The sequence below is a fragment of the Rhagoletis pomonella genome, unplaced genomic scaffold, assembly GCF_013731165.1.
Source record: "Rhagoletis pomonella isolate Grant_MI unplaced genomic scaffold, Rhpom_1.0 Rhpom_scaffold_00005, whole genome shotgun sequence".
In the NCBI taxonomy this organism is placed as follows: Eukaryota; Metazoa; Arthropoda; class Insecta; order Diptera; family Tephritidae; genus Rhagoletis; species Rhagoletis pomonella.
Genome location: NW_023458559.1, coordinates 42,728,155 through 42,754,746, shown reverse-complemented (window position 1 = coordinate 42,754,746; position 26,592 = coordinate 42,728,155). Strand labels below are relative to the sequence as shown.

General features: G+C 39.9%; 1 protein-coding gene across 1 annotated transcript in view; it reads right to left on the bottom strand.

Annotated features, from left to right (window-relative positions):
- Positions 1 to 5,628: 5,628 nt before the first annotated feature.
- Positions 5,629 to 26,592, bottom strand: part of LOC118738961 (paired box protein Pax-6-like) — a 72,434-nt gene continuing 51,470 nt past the window's right edge. The window contains exon 6 of the mRNA XM_036470024.1: positions 5,629 to 6,852. Coding sequence (XP_036325917.1) covers positions 5,998 to 6,852 — 855 coding nt within the window. The 3' untranslated portion in view covers positions 5,629 to 5,997. The remainder of the gene's footprint in view (positions 6,853 to 26,592) is intronic.

Here is a 26,592-nt window from a genome sequence, read left to right as displayed (position 1 = left end):
ATATAAACTACACTTTAGTTTCATGTTGTGCTCTTTTAATTTTCGATTATTTAAAGGTGTCCAAGATTAAGTGAATTTTCACCGTCACGGATTGGAACAGAAAAAATTTTCTTTCTTGTTCAAATTTAAGTACAAGGTACTCAACAATTCTACATTTTGATAAAGCTAAACCTAATTGACTATTATATGAGTTATTACAGAATACGAAAAAAATTTCAGCTTACTTTTGTATGGAAAAAATGTGATTTATTTCTTCTGTCACGGGTGGGATAAAAAAGAACCTGCTTTTTGGAGCAGATATATTTTATGGAAACTCTGCGAATTTATTTCACTTTTCTGTGTGAACTTGATGTCTTATAATAAAACAAAGAACCAGGAACACAAATAAAGCAAAAACTACAAATACGGTTCAGCGAGGGCGCTATAAAGACACAGGTATAAACTTTTGAAAGAAATATGTGTGGAGTCAAATCGGTTTATTGTAAATGTGGTTCTTACATTGGTATAAACAAGTTAAATGAAACTATTATTAATTTCGATTCTAATTCGCCTAAATAAACGTTTTAGGGCTAAAATTGTTCAACAAGTTGAATTTTTTTTTATTGTACTTATTTCTGAAACTCCATTGAATGAAATAAATCCAAGAAGAATGCTTTAGTGATTTTTTCGCCGAGAGAAGGGAGTGACACTAAAAAAACAACTCGTGAGATTTGCTCACATACATACATATACATATGCACAAATAAGAGATTTTGGAAAACGTTCTCAAACAATGATTAGTCCATCGAAAACTACAAATTTCAGATATTCAAGTGGTGACAATTGCTCTTCCAAAATTACATACTTAAATATGCTTTGCGTTGACAAGCTTTAGCTACCAATTTTCTGAAAAGGTACACAAGTGTCTTCGTAATACAATGACGTGACAAAGCATTAAAACTACTGAAACTGGGAGAAAAAAAAAATAAAAGACATTAAACAATTTTGTTGTAGCATCTGTTCACCGATAAAATAAATACCCAGTCGATTTCGTTGTCGATTTACGTCCAATTGTGGCTTTTTCGGCCATTCAGCTTCCTTTTTCTGCTTCTCTTGCTGCACGCAATTCAACACTATGAATCAATTTTGCGTTTTCAGCGTACACAAATAATTTCATTTTATTTATCTTTTCTTAAGACGTATACACAGGGCCGTATTTAAGCACAGGCTACATAGGCGCCAGCCTAGGGGTCCGCACCACAAGGGGCCCACGCCACATGAAAAATTAAAAAAGTGAAAAATTATATACATATTTACAATTTTTTAGAAATGTAAAAGGCACTCAAGGCGAGTCAATTAAAGACCCTAATCGAAGGGCATTCACATTGTAGTGCAACGCAATATAAGTACTAAGTTGCTGATTTAGTTAAGTAAGCAAAAGAAAATGCGTCGTTTCGTCGAGTCGGCTGCAGGGAAACGGAATACACGCGCCACTGGCGTAACCATAGGGGCAGGTTGATAGCACCGACTTCTGCGCGTCGGAGTTTCGACAGCCTGGATCTAATGGCGTTTTCGTTTCTACCGAAAAATGTAATATATAATGAAAAGAACGTAAAAACAAATTAAAGTATTTAATAATTAGATGACATTTAAAAATATATATATACTAATGATCGTCGATTCGACGAAGTCCGTGTTGTTTTACAAATAAAAGTAAACTTAATGTCATACATATTATGAAACTTATAATTTTGATATTTGAACTTAATCATAAAATGACTGAGAGGTCCATAAAAACTCAAAAATATTGTTTATTAAATTAGAATAAAAAACTTTGCATACACTGCGAAAAATTCTCCGTGCCAATATTTTCTTTCGGCACTGTACATATATGAAGAATTAAAGAACAAAACAAAAAAGTATAACGTGGTTTAAAATTTATAATTCATGTATTTTTAGATTTTATAGAAAAACCTAATCGTAATTTTTACCTGTAAGGTTAGGTTACGTTTACAACTTAAAAAATCAAAAATCTGGAGAATGCCCATGACCGCCGTTTGCCTTAGTAATCCCACCACACAAAGAGCCTATGGGCCCGTAGATGCTAAATCCGGCACTGCATGTACAGACATACATACATACCGCTACACATACCGCTACACATGCAATAATTAAATTTGGGATTGATAGGCCCATCATTGAAAGTTTTAATTTTACGCTTGTCAAATTGTCCACTTGAATAATCTATTCCCGATGTGAACGAACGGCAACCAAGTGCATAGCTTGTCCAATTACACATTATAATGGCATAATGAGCGAGTCAATGAATGAGTACGTGAGTGAATGTGTGTATTTGAGTATTCATTGTTTTCATTAAAGTATTCAAATTATTAATTTTGAGCGCCATTTAAGCAGGCAGGCGGACAGCAAGTTGGGCTTTTGGGCAGCAGTGAAGAAGACTGACTGATTGACTTTTGATTTTTCTTTTAACGCTCTGCCCCTGCTGCTGCTACTTACTATTCTTTTTGTATTGTACGTCACAGCTTTCATTGCTTTATTTAATAGAGTGTGCAGTAGTTAACATAAAAGGTTTTAAAAATTTCCAAAATTTGTTCACCTACATACATACACGGCTGGATTGAATATTTTGTACAGTTGGCGCTTTATATCAACTCGCTAAATACAATAACAACGAATAGGCAAACCAATTTGTCTATCTATAAACATTTCAGTGGTTCACACGTAATGTGAATTGAATAACACATGTAAATTTATAATTACTACCCATACGAATAGAAAGGATTTTGAGTAGAAATAAAATAGCAGCACACACCTGACTACCTATTGATCTTTTGTTGATTGAAAAGCGTCAGCAATCAAGAGATGTCAAAATTCCAGCGATAGATTTTTGATGTTTGCTATTGCTATATGAATTAATGACCTCTTGATGACGAGCATTTTGGTGGCTGCTAGGGGGAGATTTTTTCTTTTCAATTAATTTCTAAACCGCCTTCTTTTTTGACAATGAAAAAGCTTACCTTTCATCGAATGTTCATTTTCTGTGCCTAATGGCGTTAATACTAGTCTTTGTTGTACACGTAGTTTCATGTTTTTAATGATTGTTGGAACTAATCTCTGATATGTAAACAAGAATTTTCTTTATAATAACATATGTACATTAGGGTGCCTCAACAACAAAAATGCGGGGTTTTCACCGAAACTATAAAATATACTCTATAAATATTTTTATTACAGTACAAATATGGTCGAATACCGCCAAAAATATTTCGGAAAGGTATCTAGATTTGCATAAGCTGAACTGGTTTGAAAATTGATAAAATTTTTAAATTTTTTTTTGCAGAACTTTTAAGCTGTTAAGTTTGTTAATCTCTACTCAGTTAGATCGATTGTTGTGGCATGAATTCATAAGAAAAATAGTAGTTTTATAAAAAAGAGGTTATTAAAAAAACTGATTTAAACTAACGATATTTTTATAGTTTTTTTATCGATATATTTATCTAATTTTATTGACATTATGTCAAATACAAATATTAGTCGACATTATTGCCGATAACTATATTTTTATCTATGTATGTATATCGTTATCGAAATAGATTTTTATCGACTTTTTCCGATACGCCTATTTATCGCAATCGTTACTGGTTAAGTTGTCAATAATACTACGAACTGAAAATAACAGTGAAATATCAAATATTGTTTTAGATCATGTAAAATCATAATTTTTCTGAGTTTTATTTTTTCTATCAAGTAAAATTGTTAGATTTTGTGCCCTCAAATTTGGCGCTATTTTGTGACTTTTATTTTTTTCGTTAAAAAATAACGGCTATTTTTAAGTTTTTCGATAATTTTTAACCGCCATAATGGAGACTGCAGTTTTTTACAGATTTAAATCTTTTATTATCCAAAAAGTTAAATCTGAAAATAACGGTTATAATAAGACTGAAAAAATAAAAAATAATGATCAAAAATGTATCGAAAAAATAAAAGTTCAAAAATAACGATTATTCTATATGAAAAAAAAAAAATTATTAAATAACGGTTAAATTTGATCAGAAAAATAGAAATCCAATTTTGATGGTTAAATTATGATTTTTAATAAAAAAATCATAACCGCTAAAGTCGCCGAATACTACTTCTCTAGTAATGTCAACTTATTTATGTATATCTATACGATTTATCGATAGGCCTGCATACCCATTCGACCGAAAATGTTGTGTTCCAGGCCCAGCAGCGCGCAAGCACTCTTTTTTTTTTAAGTGTGATGTGGGTATTCTAAGTCTTCCTGGTCAACTTATACGACCAACTGAGCTTAGTTTTTGAATGTTAAATTTCGGCACTTCTGCTTTTTGTTGTCATAAATGGAGCCCACGTACTCGGATTTGCTTAGGATAGAATCGGAACTCACTTGCCGTTTCATCGCCTTATAAATTTGTCTCTATGCAGTGGGACTCATATTAACCCTTAAAGGGTAACATTATTTTACATACGTTAAAGGTAACCTCCGTCGAATTGACGAAGGCCTTTTTATCTTCCATTTTTTGTATGAAAATAAAAATAATAATGATGAACCTTAACAAGAAAGAAAACACAGAGGATACTTTTTATTTAAGCTTTTTTGTATATTTTAGAGCAATTCGCTCTTCAGTCCAATGGCGAGAAAAATGGAAAAAGAGCAACGGTGTTCATCGAAACGACGAACATTACCCGTTCAGGGTTAAGGTAGAGAATTTTCAGTGAATTGACCTCATTCGATCCTTTTTAAAAGCAGGTTTGGCTCAATCTCATTGTTTCGATAGCAGCTATATATATTATCGATAAAAGATCTATTGACACTAATTTGAGTAGAGCGTTCAGAGTCTCCACTCGGCAGGATCTAAGTGCAGAACTCCATAAGTTTTTTACTCTCATTGCCTCCGTTAAACCAACTTCATTTCTCTCCAAATTCCGCTACGTCATTTTAATGATGTTATATTCATAATAACTGGCTACCAGACACGTTGAAAGAAGTTAAAACACTTTCTGCCAAGCTTAAAAGGGGCCATCTATTTGGAAAGGGTCCGACTGGCCATTTGGTTGTCTTAAAATATACCTTTAAATACGCCCTTCACTCGTTTTATTTTCGAGGTTTATACTGGTGAAGGTCCAATTTACTTACTCCTCGATTTGTAAAAAAAAATCCCTGCATTTAGTACTAAAGAGTTTAATGCCAGTGATGGGTACATAAATACCAGCACCCGTTCTGTGATCCCTCCGTGGCTCGTTTGTTTACCAACTTACGTACCTGGGATAAAAGTGGACAAACCAGTTTGTTCAGACTTGCGGTGCCGATTTCGTGACGATTTTCTCTAAATTTTTAAGTCACTGGGGTAGGTCGCGACCTATCAATTCCTCGAATAGACGATCTTTAGTTCCAAAACACAATTGGCCACAGCACTTGCGGTTCCCTATTGTGTGATTATATAACTTGCGGCTTCTAAAGTGGGGGCACATAGCAAACATTTAGAGTCTATCATTTTTATATAGGTAAAAAAACCTTTTGACAGTTCTGAAATCGATAAAACTATTTACCTACCATATTTAAGATTATTTTATTATCCTCTTTCAAATCAAAATAAAATGCCAATTGAGTATTTTCGGTTTTTAAACTATATTGCGGAGTTTAGTTGGTTCGATTTTAAATTACCGTTAATTGCACTAAGTTAATTATTGTTTAAATAAGGAAATCAACACTGAATATTAAACATATGTATAATAATCGTACATTATATATCGATAGTGCATTGATTACAGTTTTGTAGTATTAAATTTTTAAATTTAAACAAATAGTGTCTACATAAAATTAGTTACTAAATAATTACGCATACAATCCAGAATTACAATCCATAAAATACATCCCACATTACTTCTCTTTATTTGGGTAGAATTGCATTAGTCAGCCTTGTGCATCCAGCGCCGTTTGTGGCTTCTCGCTTGCGCTCACCTTAACTCGCCTAATTTCTACATTCCCTCTGCATCCTTTGTCGCAACATCTTTATATTGTCGCTCCTCTTTCGTTTCCACATCCAGCACCACATTGATGTCCTCCCCCTCTGACTGCCGCGAGTGCGTCGAGTGTGTCGTCGCCGCCGATGGTGTTGTTGAGCGCGATGTTGGCGAATCGCCTCTTCCTCCATTGCCACTGCTGGCAACCACTAACTTCGATTGCTGCGTTGCGTTGACATATTGTCGGGTGAAGTTGAGCGCAAGCATTGCCTCTGACAGCGTTGGATTCACCACCATTGAGCGAAAAGCGCTATGCTCACCGCCCATTAATAATGGAACTGATGCTGTGTGCGATGGAAATGCCACCGGTGTGTTGTTGGTGCCGGTGTGGTGAGGAAGCAGAGGTAATGGAGCTTTTGCTTCCGTCGTTAGATAAGTATTCATGTTCAGCAACGTCGAGTTGTGGGCGTACAGCGGTAGTGGTGGACACTGTGTTGTTGCGCCGGGTGTCTGTGCCGTTGCTTGATCGCCTACTCGGCCTTGTTGGCTTGCTGTAGGGATGATAGCGTTCGCTGCTTTGTGTGTGTAATCCAGAGTTTGTGGTGAATGCTGGTGATTGGCGAGGCCCATCGGCAGCGAGCTCAGTGTTGGGTAATAAGCGCTCGGTATATTTGATTTGCCGTTGTTGTTGTTGTTGTAGCAATGCCTTGCCATCGCCGCCGTCGTCGCAGCATCGTATTTGTCCGCTGGTGAGAGTGATCGTTGCTGCATCGTCGCATTGGTGGCCTGCGGTGAACTGGAACTTCGCTGCTTCAGCTGACTCACCCGTTGATGTCGACGCCATTTCGCTCGTCTGTTGGAAAACCAAACCTAATTTTGATCAATACGAAGAATACAATTTGTTAGTTGGTAAAATGGTCTAGGACATATTTAACACTGGGTGGGTAGAAGAGGATTATCACGCTCAGAGCGGGAAATGGGTTAAAAGCGGGGATATGAAGGTGATTTGAGAAATGGGCGAGCGAGCATAGATAATTTATGTGCAAATGAAAGAAACGGGACATAAATTTTTAGTAACTAAAGGTTTAGACATACATTTTTGGGCAAAATGGGACCAAATTTTTTGGTCATCAAAATTCTGCGCATAGACTTTTGGTCACTTAAAAACTCGAAGTTTAAATGATGCACATAAATTTTTGGTTAAAATGAGGCAATTTTTTTTGCCATCTAAACTCTAGGCATAAACTTTTAGTGACCTAAAAACTGGACATACAGTTTTGGGGGAAGTGGGGAAACATTTTTGTTAATTTAAAAGCTGAAGATATATTTTTGGTATTTCGAAAACTGGAAATATTTTTTGGCAATTAAAAAACTGGACATGAAAAACTAATTATTAAAAAGATAACATTAATTTTAGGTCATTGCAAAACTGGCAATGCTTTTGGAAATATATGTATCTACATACACACATATGTCACAATGTCATACATTTAAAAACTGGACACAAATTTATGGTCACCTAAAAAATGGACATAACTTTTTTTATGTTAAACTGGACGTAATATTTTGTAATTTAAAAAACGGGCCATCATATTTTGTCATTAAATACTAAATATATAAAATTCTGGTAATTTGAGGGCTAGTATAATTTTTGGCCGTGTAAAAAATGGACATAAATATATGGTCACCTAAAAACTGGACAAAAGCCTTAAGTCATATAAAAACTGGACAAAGTGGCAAAAGTCATTTAAAACTTTTACATAAATTTTTAGCAATTTAAAAATATTGTTCGCTACAGAATTGACATACTTTTTTGGTAAATTGAAAACTTTACATACGGTTTTAGCAGTTTAAAAAATGAGCATTAGTTTTTGCCAATATAAAAATTTTAACATAAATTTATGGTCACCTAAAAACGGGACAGAACTGGACATTTTGTTATGTAAAAACTTATACAGTTTTTCGGCAAATAGTTGTGGTCATCTAAAACTGGACATATTTTTTTCATTCATTTAAAAGCTGTCATAATTTTTGATAATTTAAAAACTGGACATAAATTTTTGGTCATTTAAAAACGGCACAAAACATTTATACCGACGAGTGGACGAGCCTTTTAAAGGTGGATAGAAATAATGGAACTAAAAATATTACTTAGAATGATCATTGAATCAATAAAATTGAACGAAAAACTGAACTACAAGAACAACTCTAACCAAAATCTTAGAAATTCTTCAGCCAAAATTAACAACAGATTACCCTTGAGCTAGCGTCCTTAAAACTAAGTATATGTAAGTATGTATGTATGTAAATAGCTGTATTAGTTCCTAACTCAGCCCACCTGTACTCTCGCCTCACTCAGCGTAGTGCGCGCTGCTAATTTTTCCCTTGTGCTCACGCATGGATAATGTGATTTTTCGAACTCCTTTTCCAATTCATCCAATTGTTCGGAGCTGAAAGTAGTGCGATTTCTGCGAAATTTCGGTTGATCGCTATCATCTGAGTCGGTGTCCTCACCCTCAATGTCTGCAAAAAAGACGAGATTAGTAAGTGAGTATTGAAAATCTACGCAGCTTTCAAGTTGAACAAAAAAATTCTATATATGTATTAACTACCACGCACCTATCATTCGACTCGCATCTGGCGAACCCAAAGTCTCATGACTTCCCGAACTCGGTGATATTGCTGGTAACGAAATACCTGAGCTCGTTGGTGTTAAACTTCCGTGCGGTGTTAGGCTATGCGGCATACTGCCAGCATTTGTGGGCGCACCTGGCCCTCCCCAGAGATGATGTGGTGGTGGTGGTGGTGGCAACGCCGCTGGCCATGTGGGGAAACCGGGATGTGTAGGATGCATATAAACATAGCTGGTAGCGCGCGCAAATTCGGCTGCTGCACGTTCGGCTGCACGATTGCGTAATATTCTATTGATGGAGGATACCGAAGGCGCTGTTGCGTTTGTGCAAACACCTGGAAGTCATAAAGTTTTAGGTGGTAGATTTATGAAGAAGGAACTTTTTTCTATGGCATAAAGTGTAGAAAGCGAAGTTGCATTCCAGGAAAGAAACGCGAGCTTGTTTTGGGGTAAATGGGACGTGAACATGGACGTATACCAAGGGACTTCAACGGCCTTTGGGTTTGAAGGAAATCAGGCAAAAAATTATATATTAATTTTTCACGACTTCAAGATGAAGCGTGGCTGGTACACGGGTCTATTCAGAAAATCTTTATACAGAGTTCTACAATGATTGTCTTTCAAGTGTAAGACTTTGTATAAAAAGAGGACTTTATTCGTAAAATATGGTTACTCTTAAATTTACCTGAAAATAATTTGGATATACTTTCTGAGAGTGGGACAGCATTATCGACTCTAGATTCTTATACTGGTGCTCCGATTCTTGTAAGGGCGTGCAAGTAATAGTTAATAGACTCAGCTTCTCGACACAGCCGACTCTCATTTATGGCAACGAAACGGCAGGAAATCCCTTTACAGCATCCGGAAAATCCTCGATCCGAGTATGACGTGCCTTAGTTTTCGCACAGCGTTGATGATATAATTATAGTAAGGCTAATAGTAACTACATGAGAACTATCTGCGGCCTAGTTTGGGCCCCAAATATTAACTGCGAAATGGTGAGACAGTCTCTCAGTAAGCTTCAACGTCTGGCATGTGGTTGCCTGACAATATGAATGCCGTAATATCCGACAGCGTTGAACGAAATTCTCAGGGAGGGGTGTCGAAAATGCTTGTTGCATCATTGCAAAGCTGTCGTCAAAGCTCTGGCTTCCAAAGCTCCCAGATTTTCTTCCATTGGGATTCTAGGAGATCGATGGGAGCAGGTCCGCTAACAAATAGTATTGTCTCACCAGATACTGTGCGCTACGCATAGGATATGCGGTGAAGTCTGGAGATTATCTTTCACCCGTTATTTTTCTGTGGTGTCTCTATCCAAATCTGCGCTCTGCACGGTAAAATATTCAAAGCTGTAGACATTGAAAGCTTTATTTTACGACGTTCTGGATTTGTAGCCGATTCATTAGCCTGGGGTCAAGGCTTATTCCTACGTAATTTATTATTCTTTGCGTTTTTAAGGTAACGGCGGTTGTCTTCATGCTCCATTCTAATGGGATAGGCTGCTTTGTTAAAAGGAGGACCTCGGTTTTCTCGCTTGTGCTCTTATCATAATCTGATGCAATTTCCGTCGTGCTTTTTCTGCGGCAATTGCATATGCGTAGCCCACTATATGTATATGTGTCATCATGCATCTCGAGGTATAGTATTATTCATAGTTTACATTTAAAAGGCCTGGGCAAAGAATGGAGCGTTATGCTGCGCCACACGTGATCATTATACGTTGGGATCTATCGGTGGTACAGCAACTATCGACTTTCTGGACGGCTTCGGACCCTGAGTCTAAGGTACGTGGGTATCTTGTACACTTCTTCTATGTAAATAGTGCATATAAATATCACGTTTTCCCATTTTGCGCTGTTTAAGCGTTGCGAACATCTAAGGTTGCCAGCAGGATTAGCTTTTTGTCTTGGTATGTAGTTTTTACTGTTGTTATGACGTGTTTTATTGCTGCAATTATTGATCTCTCGGGTCTTAAATCGTACTGTCTTGAGAAGAGTCCGCTGCCGTTGACAATGGCCGGTTCTATTCTCGGCCCTTCTAAAATTTTCCCAGCTGTGTCCAGCATACCAAGTGGCCGATACGCTGATGGCGAATCAGGGTTGCCTTTCCCTTTGCTAAATAGGACGAACTGCTGGCCTTTCCAAGTTTCTGGTAATATTCCGCTTTTGAGCCAGGCGTTCTGTGGCGATTATTTTTAAGACTTCTGCTGGAATTTGGTCTGGGCCTGATGCTTTTTTGTACTTTAATTTGTAAGTGGAAGACTTTAGCTCTTCTGCCGTAAATGGTGATGTCTCCGGAGAAGCGATTGTGGCCTCCATTTCTTCAGTTCTTGCTTCATGTGTGGGGAGTAGTGTGCTAACTATGTGGGCCATTTTTTTGAGCGCTTCATATCGGTGATTGTACTCTCGCCCGAGTTTTCTCACTACCACTTTATAGCCAAGACCCCAGGCATTTATGTTTATGTCGTCTTGTAGTTCTTCCCACTTTTTTTTGAGTGCTGGCCTCCATCGTTCGCTTGAGTTATTTTCTAGATGATTGGTACAGTTGTGCCTCTTCCGTTGCCTTGTTTCTGCGCCTAACTCTGGGGTAAGATCGTCTCAGGTGGTGGCACGTGCCTGTGAGTTGAGCTATGTTTTCCATCTACCAGTATGCGGGTCTTTTGTATGGGTTGGCTCCAGTCTTTTCTGGCACCAGGACCAAACACAATCAAAAAAGAAGAGCTCAAAAAGGAGTTGCTAACATTAACGTCCAGTTTCTCAATGTCTGGTTAACACTAACTGCAGGTAAAACATCGTTTTCGCCATGATCGACTCCATAACATATAACTGGGAGTCGAGAATGATGTTTCATCTGTAGTTAGTGTTAACCAGAAATTGAGAAACTGGCCCTAAGAGAACTGCTCTATGGCCTAGCCAGACTACGGAAAATAAAGTCCTTAAGAGTGGGATAAAGACTTAGGATATAGTAATCTCCCAGTAGAGAAACCGAGAACCGCAGACTAAGGGGTCGACTGCATAAATTACACATTTGGTCCGCTGTCCTCTGTCGCTTTTGTGTCTTTGTCCCTTCTTGTCCACTGCGGTGTCGCCTACCCTCAAAAGCTCTTCTGAGCTATTTGGGGACTTAAGGTATAGAAGAAGCATTGTGAAGAGCAGAAGGCAATGTAGTGCGCGCCTCATAATAATATCTAGCAGTTGAACTTTCTGTTGCTGAAATACTGACAAAGCTTAAATTTTATTACAGGAAGTACGAAAAGCAGTAGTAAGTTGTTGTTACGTTTAATTGCAATTGGCATTTCGAGATGTGTATGCAACTACACGCTTCAACGCAGAGTCCAAATGCTTGTTTAATTACAAACAAACAGAAGGAGAACATCGAGCAAGGAGAAGGATAAGATGCGACTACTACCAGCAGCAGAAGTAATGTAGCGCTTCCGAGCAACTACATAGAGGCCACGACGATGAGACAACAATTTGATGTGAGCGATCGCTATCAAAACCAATTTGAATGCAGTGACTGACTAAATGTCAGGTACGACGAAGACTGTGCGCATATACGCATACGCATGCGCAGAATCAACTAAAAGAGATAGGGGCTGCAAGCATGAATGAAGAAAACTTTGCAATTGCTTGCGATGATCTTTACAGTAGAGTCATTGATGTTGCTGCTGCTTAACTGCTTGTTGTTTTTGCTGTTGTCGCACGTTGACCGCGACTGTGACAGCTGTGGAAGGAATCAATACTACGCAACGGAGTAAAAAAAAAAAAACTGAAATCGAAAAGTAAGCAGCGAATATTGGCTCCCTCATTTACATATCAATCTTAGCGTGGCGGGAACGCGTGTCTCCGCTGAGGTCGCCGTATTTCAGAATATTACCCTACAAGTACGCTCTGAGCGCGCTGCCGCTATTGCAACCGCGCCGCCTGATTACGACGCTATGGCGTCCGGATGCTAATAAATTAGACTATCGATAAATCTGCAGAGTGCAACAATACATTACATTTTGTGCATTTTGTGTGTGTGCGTGTGTCCTAAGTACATACTTAATGTGAAAAGGGAAATGTGAAGGAAGCATTTATTGGGTTGTTTGCGGTGGTGGCGCACAGTCCATAAATATATCAGAAGCTATGGTCGACCACCACCAGCGGTTGGCGCGGCATGACACAGGCGTAAGAAGGTGAATGGACAACTGCGCGCCTTGGCTGCCGCCGGTGAGTGCGTAATTCAGCGAAAGCTTATGCGTTGCAGCGCTTATGTGCGCCGGTGCGGCAGCGTCTGTGTGGCACTGCTTCGCAATCGCGATTCATTCGCAATTTGTTTGGCCAATCATTTTGGTCGCACAACTCTTCTTCTGGGGGGCTGACGGCGTCACTTAATGAGGCAAACAACCATCAACGTCATCGTCATCGACCGGGCAGTTCAACGCCAAGCTAAAGCAAGTCGGTCAATCGACTCTGGAGGGTACAGCGGCGAGCAAGCAAGTAGGCAGGCAGGCAGGCAGGCAGGCATTTATTCAGTCAGTCATTGACTGTGCAGTGAGCAGCCACCAAGAAGATTTGTGTCTTGTAAACGTGTATGTAAACATGTGTTTAAATATTTGTAAAGGTGTGTATGTTCCATATGTTTTTTTTTGCTTGTGTACTCACCTTCCGATATCAGCCTTTCGCGTATTTCCCACGCAAATATTGTCGGATTATCGTGTTTGTATTGCTCGATTTTCGAAACGACAGCGGGTGTAGCTACTTTCGGCTTTGATCCGCCGATTAAGCCAGGTGGCCTCAATGTACCTGCAATTAATGAAATTGAATCGATATGAACATGAATAATCACACAATGCAGATCGATAGCATTAAGGGTAAGCAGCGTGAATTTGCGTATAAAGGCGTGGTAAACACATATGTATGTATAAGAAATATTTAAATATTTTATAATGGGAATTCAATTATTATCGTAGGCACTATCGCCATAGTGTTGCCATAAAAGCTGCTTAAGGGCATATCAAGTGCTGCAGAACTGAAATGTTACTAATTTAAGGCACAGTGATAGGCATCTGACATGCTGAGTTGAAATTAGTTGCATCTCTGGAGAGATTTCACGTAAACTGTATTTATATATATATATATATATATATATATTTGTTTTTGGATTTACGCAAATTTGTACACAATGATTTACGTTAGTTAACTGGTAAAGGTCCATACATCACAAAAGAGCAGGATGCATGGAACCAAGGACTTCGATCCAATCACAATGCCTACAGTTACGGTTACGGATGGATCTAAAATGAATGAAGGAGTGGAAGCTGCAGTATTTTGTCCGGCGCTTGGAATTGAATAGCCGTATAAGCTCCCGGACTATGTCAGGGTAGGTTGGATGGCTCGCCAATGAAGACACACTTATGTAGAGTCGGGGTCCTTTGTGATACCGCTAGAGAGTTGCATTTATCCTCGTTCCCCCATAAGCCACTTGTTGCTTAGAAACAAAGTTCATAGGCTTCTAACATCCACCGCTTTGAGGTCATTGATAACTTTGAAGAAATAACTGCCAAGAGCGTTTGCATTCCGTTTTGATAGAGCCATATGGCAGATAAGACTTTGTATGGCTTCTTATTCATATTCATCCTTGACGCTTTTGCAGTAGTCGTTTCAGGGCGCGCACCGACTAACTACATGTAATCCAATCGGTCAATATCCGGTGAGAACTCCAGTTACTATGCGAAGGTCCTACCTCGTTAGATTAAGTAGTACGTTGAGTGTCTATAGCTGGTCAGAGTGTTTTGGAAATATGACAGGACGGTTCCATTTGCAATCTTTCTTTGGCAATTTCTATGACACTTGCATGTTTGAAGAGTGATGCCAAGAGTTTCCTTTATATCTGTATCAGGCACTGTCGTTCCAAAACGAGCGAGTTCGTCAGCTTTGCAATTTCCCTGAATGTCTCAATGCCCAGGTACCCAAACAATGTGTGTGCGGAATGTCTCAGCCATCTCAGCCAGCTACATTTTTCCAAGGGATTCCAAAGCCGCCTGGCTGTCAGTGAAAATGTGGATATCATGTCTAGAAATCATCTCACACTGTACCAGTGATGTGGCCTTTGATAAAGCTATCAGTTCCGAGGTCTGAATGATATACCAAATTGTTCAGAATAAACCCCACCGCCAACTATTTTTCGAATTTTGATCCATCCATTTAAAAAATGGATTGATCCTCTTTCCCTGTCTGTATCTAATGACCATTCCTCCCTTGAGGTAAGGCTGGTCATGAACTTGGTATCGAAGTGCGGGTGGGTGGGATGTATCGGTTGTAGGAAACTCAGTAAGGTAATTCAAGATTTTACAGTGACCGATTTGTGGATGCATCTATTTCTGGCGGTTACAGCGCCAATAAAGAAGAAGAGAAAAATCATTCAATCTAGATATATTTTAGAAAAAGGGTTGCCAACTACCAACATATCAAAATAAAAAACAAAATGATTTTGTTATTAAAGATTCTAAAGAGAAACCATTTTGAAGATGCTTAACTCAGACAAAGTTTAAAATAGGGTTGCCCTTTTTCTAACTTTTGTTTTAATTTAATTCGAAAAACAGAGGTTTTCCAACTATCTACAGGTTATTATTAAAAAAGTAAAAGATTTATTCTAGATATATTTTTGGGAAGGGATGCCAGAGATATATTTTTTAAATAGAGTTGCTAACTACATGCCAATCAAAACTAAACAAATACAATTTTTTTATTTTTCGTAGTTTAATACATAAGGCGATTTAAAGTTGCTTAATCCTGACAAAGTTTAAAGTAGAGTTGCCAACTTTCTTTTATTTAATTAGAAAATCGGAGGGTTTTCAATTATCTAAAAAGTATATTTAAAGAAATAAAAGATTTAAATTAGATATATGTACTTAGGGTGAAGGGTTGCCAACTATGTACAAATTATAATTAAAGAATTAAAATATTTTTTTTACCGATTCTAAACTAATAGCATTCTAAAGCTGCTTAGCTCAGACAAAGTGTAAAGTCATTTATCTCTAGTGCGCAAGTCATTACAAATAAAAAATGCCACATATTTTTAATTTCCTTTCGCTTTTGACATTGGCATTGCCGCCAGTTATTGCCACACGGTGCTTCTGTAAAGGGTATGTTTTTTTTTGAATTTTTTGACCTTCGCCAATTAATTTATTGCCTGCAGCATAGCGGTGACCTTTCTGCGCTTTTGAAGCACGATTTGTTGTTTTGTAATGCAAATCACTTTGGCACAGTAGAACAATAATGAAACGAATACTAATTTACCCACATTTAATTGTTATTTTTATTTTAATGTTTTTTTTTTGTTTTTGTTTTTTTTTTGCCACTATTGCTGTTGCTGCAGCAGAGGCATTTATGCAATGCCATCACTAGAAATCCCATTACCAACCAATATGTCTCAATATGCCACTCGCTTTTTTCACATATTTGTTTTTGGATTAACCTTTTTTTTTCAAAAAATTTTGTTTGTCAACTGTTTTCAAATAATTTGCACAAACAACGAGCTGCTAACCAATTTAGTTAGTCACACATTTCATGTGTTTCAATGATATATTTGAATATTTATTAACAATTTGTTTGCTAAAGCTAGCTTTGCCGCCGACGCCATTGCCGCCAAAGCAACAATGGGACAAAGTACCGCCGCTTGGGCGCTTTAACAAACAAAAGGAGGAAAAAAACAGCAAAAGTATGATGAAGCTACTACTAAAAAGAAACTGTAACAGCTCAAGCTCGGAACACTTTGACGACAGCAAGCGACAAGCAGCATCTGTCAAATTTTAAATACACACGTTCTTACGGACACAATTATTTTGACGACAGCACGACATCTTGGCTGCAGGACTGCAATTGTCGACGTCGCCAAATTAAATCTATTTCTAATTTTGCCGGCGACAATGAGTAGATGTAGTGATGCAAAATTAAATTGTCGCAAAATTAATCACATATTCTTGATTGTTCGTGTTTTTCTTATTTACTTAAATAAAAATACACAATTTGTGAAATAAATATACCAAAATGTCAAACTTTAAAATCGGATGTTTGCTATGTCGCTGAGGTCTTCAAAATGTTTAAGAAGCTGGCTTCAAGGCGACATTTGTCGACAAAATGATGTCGCTGTCGTTACGTCGTGAAGGCGCAGTCGTCAAAGTGTCCGAGCTTCAAAGTGAGCGATCACAAGCTCCAGCAACAGCAGCGGCAAGTCGTGGTAGGCGTGCGGTAGTAGCGACAAGTGTAGCCGCCGCTGTGCGCTTTTTGTTTACCTGCCCATCCGCTGACTTTTAGGTCTGTCCGCTGGCTCCTCTATCTAGTTAAATGATAACTCATCGGAAGCTGCTGACAGCCGATTATTTGTCTTTCAAATTATAGTATACTTACGTAAACAACAACAACAACTCCAAAGCTAGTGAAGTTGTTTCGAAAAAAAGCCAAAGTGCAAACATTGTCATTATAAGAGTCGCAATAGTCGTAATTGCAATATGCAAATGCGTACAACAACAACAGCAAAGCATACCGACAAATGTGTTGAAAGTGCACAGACAGACAAATCGCCGCCGGAAGTTCTGTTTCGCACTAAATGCAAGTACAAAGTCGGTATGCATAGCTACGGTCATTCGTTTGCTGGCCGTATGTACTATCTACATATGTACATACATACATGCATACTTACATACATATCTGCTTATGAGTTTTAATCAGCAAAACATCTGGCTAGAGAAGAAAAAATCGCAAATAATTACGTGCATGACTACGGGCATTCTCATTCAGTCGCTCGATCGCCGCTCATTCAACGCTCACACATTCGTTACATTCATTCATTAATTCAAATTGCAAACAAGCATAGTACAAACTTGCGGCTACATAGTATTGCAACTGTTTTGTGGCGTGAGGTAGCAGCTGGTAATTAAAGTCAACAATTAGAAATCAGATTAAGCGATTAAAATTATGTGAAATATATGTAGGCTTATACATACATACGTGTATGCTGCTGCGTATTCACGCTGCGAAAAGGAATTGGAAACTTTTTGTAAGGGAATATTCACTGGCTGATTGTGTATAATTTGCAATCACATTTTTTTTTTGGTACATGCCTACATACACACACACATACATACATATATGTATATTGTGCAATGCTCTGAAGTCAATTAAAATTAGTATAGATATCTATGCATTTGAATGCGTTATTGTCTGCCTGTCGTTGTAGTATTTAACAAAATCAGATATCTACTACTGATAGTATTCATTTGTAATTGACACGAACAATAGGCAGTGCTTGATTTTTCCACGGGTTTTTGTATGGTTGCACAAAGTCTGTAGTTAGTTTTCCTAAATATGGCTGTTAGTCGGACGTACAATACTCAAAAGAGATACATACTTAAGAACAGATGTGATTGTGATGATGCTTTCTCAAAACCATCCAAACATTCAGATTGGTGTTGATCATGGCGTCTTTCAAGCAGAGCTAAACGTCATAATGGAGGCGGCTCGATGACTCATTACCTCGGCGCATCCAGGACGGCCTATCGCTATCTATTCTGACAGCCCGGCTGCTATCAAATCTCTCAAATCTAACGGCACAACGTCCAAAGTGGCCGTAGAATGCAGGAAGACTCTCAACCTGCTGCGATAAAAATGCTCCTCTACTGCCTAGCCGACAAGCTTGCAAGGAGGGAGATGGAAATTTCTTAAGTCAATTCTGCTCAGGATGCGGGCATACCTCTAACCCCCTGCAAACACAAACTAAAGGCTGAACTCATCGGGGAGGTTAATACCAGGTGGGCTGTGGAAATCACCTGCCATACACCCAGGCAAATTTGGTCAAAGATTGATGTAAGGCGATCCTTGGCTCTTACTCGACTGGACCGCTCCTCTCGCACACACGGTTGCAGGGACGAGGAGGAGGTGGAGATCATCAAACACTATCTCTGACATTGTTCCGCCCTAGTCAACATGCGCAACAAGTATTTTCTAGCTTGTTTCGCCGAATTGAACTCGGCGAACGTCCTCGATTTTTTGTGCTATATAAAACGCTATCGATGGTACAATTACTAAGGGGGTCAAAGAAACAACTGGCTTCGGCCAGTGTTATCACAACCGGCTTTCCAGCCGACGTGCGGCCACTCTAACCTAACCTATGCTTCACGAATAAAGCGAAAGTCATTCTCGACAGAAATCTGGAGGGAGAACATAGTCTAGTATTATGATAAGGTATCTGTGGCCCTGTATATGCGCAAGAGGATCATTGGTAAGAAATAGGGTTTGAGCCCGAGTATATGCCGCTGGTTTTATACTGCGGTGGTTAGATCGATTCTCGTACATATTTGGAATTATAGTATGGTGGCCTGCCAAGGTCTCTAATCTTAATCTACTTAGCAAAGTACAGAGGACTATTATGATCTGCATCAAAGAAGCAATCCGGAAAACGCCAAATGATGATTTAAATGATTTTTTTTTTTATCTTCTACCGCTAGATCTAGTGAGTCAGCAAATGGCATATCTTGTTGCACTTTTGTTAAGAGATGCAGGGCAATGGGAATTGGCATTGCAGGGTCACTTCTGTATTCTGGAAAAATATAGCTGTCTTCCGGGTTATACATATCGTTGTGTTGAAACTTTGGCTCCGGATAGAAACTTCCCGTGAAAATCCCAAGCCGGGAGGAATTGGTGGAAAACTACTGTACTCCACCCGGTAGTATAGTAATTTTCAAAGATGGTTCGAAAATGAACGGAGCCATTCATTTCGGCTACCAGACTACTGTAGCGTCTTCCAGGCTGAGGTCTCATCTATAATAGAGGCTATAAATGAACTTCGTAAAGAGGTATTCATTTTGCGAAGTCTCCTTTGGGCACCGCCATCGCTGAGAGTGGTTCCTCCTCTCCACCATAGAATCTGCAAATTTCGGTTCTATAAAGGCCAAGCATAGTAGCCTCTTAGTGCTCCATATAATGAGCGTAGATTGAGCCTTTTTTTTACTGAAGCAAAGAAACTTCATTGCTTGATGGTGTCCCTCTAAATTGTCTCAATGTCTAGCAGTGGACGATTTTGCCCAGTTGTTAAGGTCCTTTTTGATGTCATTGCATTGCAAACGAGTTTTTGATGAAATATGTAACTATCCAGTGCTTTGAGAGCTGATTGACCATCCATAAATATGGAGGCCAAACGGTGACTGGGTTATGCACATTGTACAAGGGCCGAAGTATACTTTGTGAATCAGAGTTATGAAAAAAATAATCATTTTTTATCACTTCCAGCAAGGCGAAATTATACGAGGTGGTGTTGGCAGAACAAAAACATAAATTACAATAACAAATTATACCCACATTGACAGTCAGTACAAAACAAGATTACAACAAACACATTATTTTGACAAAAGGTACCAATTCGCCGTGAAATCAGTGGCTCCGGTAACACCACCTTGTCTATACAACTATTGAACACGAAAGTAGTCTCTGTATGGTTGCTCGTAAGCTTAAGCTCGAGTACAGTCTACTCTTGGAAGAGGGGTGCTTTGATGTGTTTACTACATTTCAGTAGGACTCAACATCAAAGCCTATTTCGCGAATTAAGCCTCTGAGCCAACTTCCCTTATATTACCTTGTTTTTACATTCCAAGTCATTTTTTAAGCTAGCACAATATTTTCCTCAAAATTCACTTACCTAGTAATTTGGAGACCGCACCCTGTTGCGTCAGCATATGTTGAGCCAAATCATAGCCCCGCAAACCGAACCGAGAGAGTTCCAAAAGTCGGTGCTGAGACATGAGAGCATTGAGCGTCGAATGAGGAGCAGGATGAGCGTTTGCGAAGATGCCACTTAAGCCCGAAGCGTTTGAGATGCCCGGCGGCATGGCCGCGGGCGGAGCTGTAGGGAGGCCAACTGTAAAAAAAAGAGCGAAAATAATGTAGAAAATTAGAAAGCTTTTGTGTGAAGTAAAAAACATAATAAAATTGCAGCTGTGATTAGAAAGACGAAGAAGAATAACAAAAATGTGTCACTGCGCTTGCAATTTGCTAAAGTGTGTAGACCACCGCAAATGACGCGTATTTGTTTTGTTTTTTGTAACTCAAACAAAAGTTTAATTTGCTTTCGTTTGGAATTTAAACGAGGCATCACACAAAAATTCCGCACATTGCGCGCCAACACCAGCTCCAACAAATTTGTTCCGTTGCAGTGTCAACACAAGGCTTTTGAAGTTGTTGCAACACAGCAGCAAAACAAAAGAGCAAGCAGCAAGTCGAAAAAGTGGTGGCGTTGTAGAGCGACGGCAAAGTGAAGACAGACAGCAGGCGATGCAAGCGGCTTAAAAACGGCAGGCGGCAGGCGGCAGGTAGGTAGCGCTCAGCCGTATACTTCGTAGAGGCTTTGACTAAAACAAGCAATACACGGCCGATAAAAACAACGTCAGCAAAAACAAAAATCGGACGCATCGCACAAAATAATCGAAACGTGATCATGGCTTGACGAGCCGCCAGCGTGTCATATATGGGCATAATAGAGTGCTGGCCATCAGCAGCTCGTCTCCATCATCACAGCACATCGTCGTCATCATAATCATCTCGGTCAACTGCTAATATGCGCACGAGTCCCGGGTGGCAGCCGACACAGCTAGCACTTTGCTACTGGTTTTTTTTTTCGTAGCTCCGCTCCAACTGTGAACGGCACATTTTCTGCAGATCATCAATGTTATCATCACCGCCGTCACAACAGTCCACAACCGTTCACAACCTGACCACCAGCCGCGGCGGCGTAGTCGTCATGTTTTCGGTGCTAATTTCATCACTTGCTTGGAATTTTAAGAATTCTTGACAAGTTCCAAATACCTACGGACTTCGTTCGATCAACTCATTGGTATTGTCCAACCAACTAAGCCGGCAATCATTCAGTGGAGGCTGGCAGTCAGCTAGGGCAACCCATATTGGCCGTGTGGCTCGTTCATCGTTCAACGTTCAACGTTCGTTGTGTTTGCTGTTCAGTTGCGAGTAATTTAGTAATTCCTGCGATGTAGAAGCTTTTATGTACAATTTGACATTTTATCTGATCGCAAGAACTGCTCACATTTTAACACTTTTTTGCCAATCCAATAGCAAAAAGTATGCCTGCTCGCTGGCGGCTGGCGGCTGCTGGTAACTGCGAGCTTGCTGCCGCCATGCACTGTTGCATTGTTGGCTTGCTTGATTGCCGCATTTGTCGCATGAATGACCTGTGCAATGCAGTCGTTGGAAATTCTTCGACTTGACGCGTCTCAGTCGTCAAATCGTTTCGATTCAGTTATGGAAGATGAATGTGCTATGATGGAGATGGTACCCTTACTCGCAAAAAATTAGTTTTGATTTTGGTTTGAATAAGCTTTGGAGGAAGGTTTTTATTTTTTCATAGTTTGGCTATGGAATTTGTTAATAAACTATGCCTAAGAGCACCTCAGAATAATCTGTTTAGAGAAATTTGAGTGTTCTCAATAACATTGTCCCCCAGAAAAGCAATTTCACTACTTAAAAATCTGAGAATAAAGATGTAAAGAGGATCCGAGGGACTATTCTGACTAACAAGACACGGCTTAAGGCCCGCCAAATCCCTACCAGCGAAACAAGAATGCCTTCCCAATTAGGAAATGTGATTACGGATAAGCACCTGAAACGTCCAGATTTTATATAGGGAACATGCCGTTACTCAACCGCTTCATACTCTCCAGAAATATGGGGTGATATCAGATCAGATTTTACCAGCGTCCACGTTCCTGATTCTAAGGCTAAATTCCGAAAGTATAGCGAGGAGAAAAGTAGAAAAAAGAGAAAGATGGATTTGATGTAAAGACTTGATACACTGAGAGGCACTGAAATAGATTTAAGGCAGAAGCCGGTTTTTGTAATAATGCAAATGGAAAAGGCTGGCCCGTTTGACGAAGAAGACCAAAAAATATCGAAGATGAAGAACACGACCTTCCGCATGACCAAAGCAGGCCGGGCATGCAGCGGTATTGAAAGTTATTAATAGTGGATGGCGTAATGGAACCAAGACCGGCCTGGCTACGTCGTCCTGAGATTCTAGTCTTCAGATTTCCACCCACTTTCCAACTAGAGAAGACTGGGAAGGCGGTTTACTGGCGGTATTGATGATATTTCCATATACACCGATGGCTAAAGGATCGATAAAAGAGTCGGCTCGGGTCCTATACCAAGGAACTGCAGATAGGGCAATCATTTTGCCGGCCTGATAACTGTATTGTCTCTCATGCGGTGATCTTTGCCATAGAGAAGGCGGCTTGTCTCATACGAAATAGCAGGTAACTGTCAAGGAACGTTACTGAATATGTTGACTGCCAGACAGCATTGAAAACGTTAGGTTCCAAGGTAGTTAAGCCGAAATTAGTTCGAAAATGTCGTGCATCGCTGGCTGCACTGAGTCATGTCCGCAGCTCTGTTTGCAAATTAGCAAAGCGGCTAACTCTATACTGCTACCGATTTCTTGTCTGCCAAGTGAGGTTGAAGACTACACCATAGCGACTTCGACACTTCAAGACCCGTATGGCAAGGACTAAATAAGAGTTCTATTGACTCAACTCTAAAGACGAGGCGCCTTAAGCAATGGGGACCTCGGTTTTTCAATAGTTTGGGGGATATAGCGGGAATGAAAGTATCCACAGCTTCATTCGGGATAGCACATGACTTAACAGCCACTATACTGAAAATATGGAATAACTTCTGTTAGAAGGATGTGTCTTCTCCGGACCCACATAGAAGGTATTCAGAATAGATAAGTCTGACTCCGAGTGAAAGTTTTAATCATTCGTAGGCGCCTCACTAACCTAGACGAAAAAACTCTTAAACGGAGATTGTCCTGCGAGTATTTTTCAGCTGAAAAATTCACTACACTGCAAATATGCATTTTGCCCTGGTTAAGAAGAACGCTCAATGAAACCGGCAATTTTATTTATGGCAACAGGTCACATGATTTATTTGCCAAATGAAAACTCGCCACTCTAATTTTAATCAGCTACTCACTGGTCAATTGGACTGCGCTGTAGTGGCTGATGCGCGGTGCGAAGACAAACATATGTACAAGAATACATACGCATACACATGTAATCTTACCACGGCGCGTCGACTCTAATGTGTGGCAATGCAATGCATATTTCACACTTGGCACAATCAGCGCAGGCGCGCAGATTCAACAATGCATTTGTATGCCTGTATGTACATATGTATGTGTGTGAGTTAACGTTAAGTAGGCGTTCGCGCGCCATTATTACGCGCCGGCATTGCTATTTTATTTATTTGTTTTTATTATCTTTCCTTTTTTCGTGCTTGCCTAGCCAATTTGTTGCTGCAACGTGTTTGGTCAATTGTTGTTCACAAGTATTCCTTGATTTATGCCGCATGCGAACGTACGTAAGTGCGTTAGCAGCCGTCACAGCGAAGCGCTGCGCAACCCTGCTTAACAACCGGCAGACCGACCGACCGACCCACCGACCCACCAATCGAAGTGATTGCCTGGTGCCGCGTTGCTTAGCGGCCGCATCTTACATGGAGCGCCTCATCGACGAGCAAGCGAGTGCATATGGCATGAATGCCAAGTTCATGCGGTTGGCGGATGATTTATCCGCGTTTATGCGCAAGCGCGCACGCCTGCCTGTGAAAAATGAGTAGTTAGCCCGCGTCCGCGTTCGCGCGCACACTCACTCGACCGCTCAATGCGCGCTAGTGGAATGCTCATTTCAGTGAATCGGTAAATCGGCTTAAACGGCAACAACGCCGCGCATTCGTAATTGAAAGCGCTAAAAAAAAGCTGCCGCCGTAGCATCGCTGATCAGCTACGGTTGCTGTAATCGTTTCGCCAACTGACAAGCATACACGCATCCACCAGCTACTAACCAAACGCCAACAGAGCCACCAGTCATCGCATTCACATTCGCGTTGCCATTGCAAAGTCTGTCGCGCTGCTCACAAGTGATGATCGGCCCGGAATTCAATTGATAGTTTGATTTATTGCTACCGGTAATTTTTTGGCTCGTCAGCCGACGCACACACCGTTCCAGCAGCAGCGCGCAATCGAGTTAAGAGCACAACCACAGAGTAACAAACAAACATGCATCATAGTACGTATACATACAGATATCCTCACAGTAGCGTAGCTGCAGTTAAAAAATGCAACAGTGGCAACAACAAGCGTGTGCAACGTCAGCAACGTCACGATCGTTTAGCGGTGATCTCGTTTATGCGTTCTGAGTTTTTGCGCTTCTGGTCTTTATGCCACATTGCTAGTAGTTACTCCCCATTTTCATTTACGGCACTGGTTTCTAACATGATCGGTCACCGTGGCAGCTAAAAGTAGTTACTTCGATCGTAGTGCGCCTATAAAGGCGTATATTGTTGTACTATTTAGCTGCCTGTTTTTGCTACTGTTCTGGCTGTCATCACTATCGCGAACTGGTCTCTGATGTTCCATGTCAAAATGTTCATATTTGTTTCTGTCATTTATATAGATACATATGTGTCCATAGGATATGTAGGAGAGGAATAGGTCTAGAGATCGATAATTTTCTCGCAGTTTAGCCTAATGAAAGTTGAACGCGGCATTCATAGGGTGGGAGCTCGACGAAGGTATGATCGTCTACCTAGTATAGTAAATGTCGTTGTTGACTAATATGTCTATAACTAGGCGAAGTGGTTGCTAAATATGGTTTCCATAACATCTTACTCGCGAAGTCGTGTAAACAAATAACATTTAATTTTAATATTTTTATTGAGCTCGTGATACATTATTTTATTATGAAGAACTAAGTCTGATGAGTAGTTGTGGTGATCTCCGAAATACCTGCTATAACTTCTACAGCTTACGACTTTGTTACTTTTTCCATTTTTCCTAATAAAATAATCGTGGTACAAAGCGCAATAACAATATTAAAACAAAATTATCTCATTTGACAAAATCAATGTTCCGAAGAGCGGAACTGGATCTGCGAAAGAAGGTAAAATACCTTGGAGTTATTCTGGATCCCAAATTTAACTAGAAACCAAACATTGAAGAGCGTGCAAGGAAGGACACGGTGGCTCTCTATGGAGCCAAGAGAATGTTGGGCAACAAATGGGGCTTGAAATCAAGAATTGTGCACTGTATGTGCACAGCTATAGGCCTTCCCACACTCTCCTAAGAGGCGCTGTTCTGGTGAACAGCCCTTACTAAGAATTACGTAGTTAAAAAGGTAAGCAGGATTCAAAGATCAGCAGCCGCTGACGTAACAGGTGCAATGAGATGCTATACGAAGGATGTTTTGGATGTCCTTCTTGACTTTTTTCCGTAGATATCTTCATCAAAAGCGCAGATGCTAACAGCGCCATCGGACTGCGTGTCCTGAGGTTCTGGAAGAAAAGATCGTTCGGGCACGAAATTCCCAAGCCGCAGTGACTGAAATCATGGAAAGTTCGAGTTCTTGCCGGGCTTAACTGTTTTTACTGACAAGATGTCAAAGATGGAATGCGGGTTGGGTGCAGGAGTTTGCATTGACAAATATAACATAAAGTTATCCTTTCACCTACCAGATTATGCAAGCGTTTTGCAGGCCCAAACTTTTGCAATTAATGAGGCAGTAAGGTACATCAAAGAGAATGTACTCGCGAGAATGCAGGTTGGATAGCCAAACGGCCATTCAGGCACTCTCTTCTACCTCTAGTGGATGACTGTAGGAGAGAGTTGGCTTATATTTTTGTTCAACACGAAATTACCTTAACATGGGTGCCGGGACATAGGGACATTTACGGAAACGAGGTAGCGGACGAACTAGCATGGAGCGGCTCAGCACCGAAAGTGTCCCATTCGGGCGAGATTAAGCGATATTAAGACAAAAATGACCGAAATGTATCATTCCAAGGGCAAGCAGAGCTGCCACCGCACAGGATCCAACAAGATTTCCCGGCAGTTCTGGTTGTCCTACGACCTACTTGGAAATAAGCCACGATGTAGGG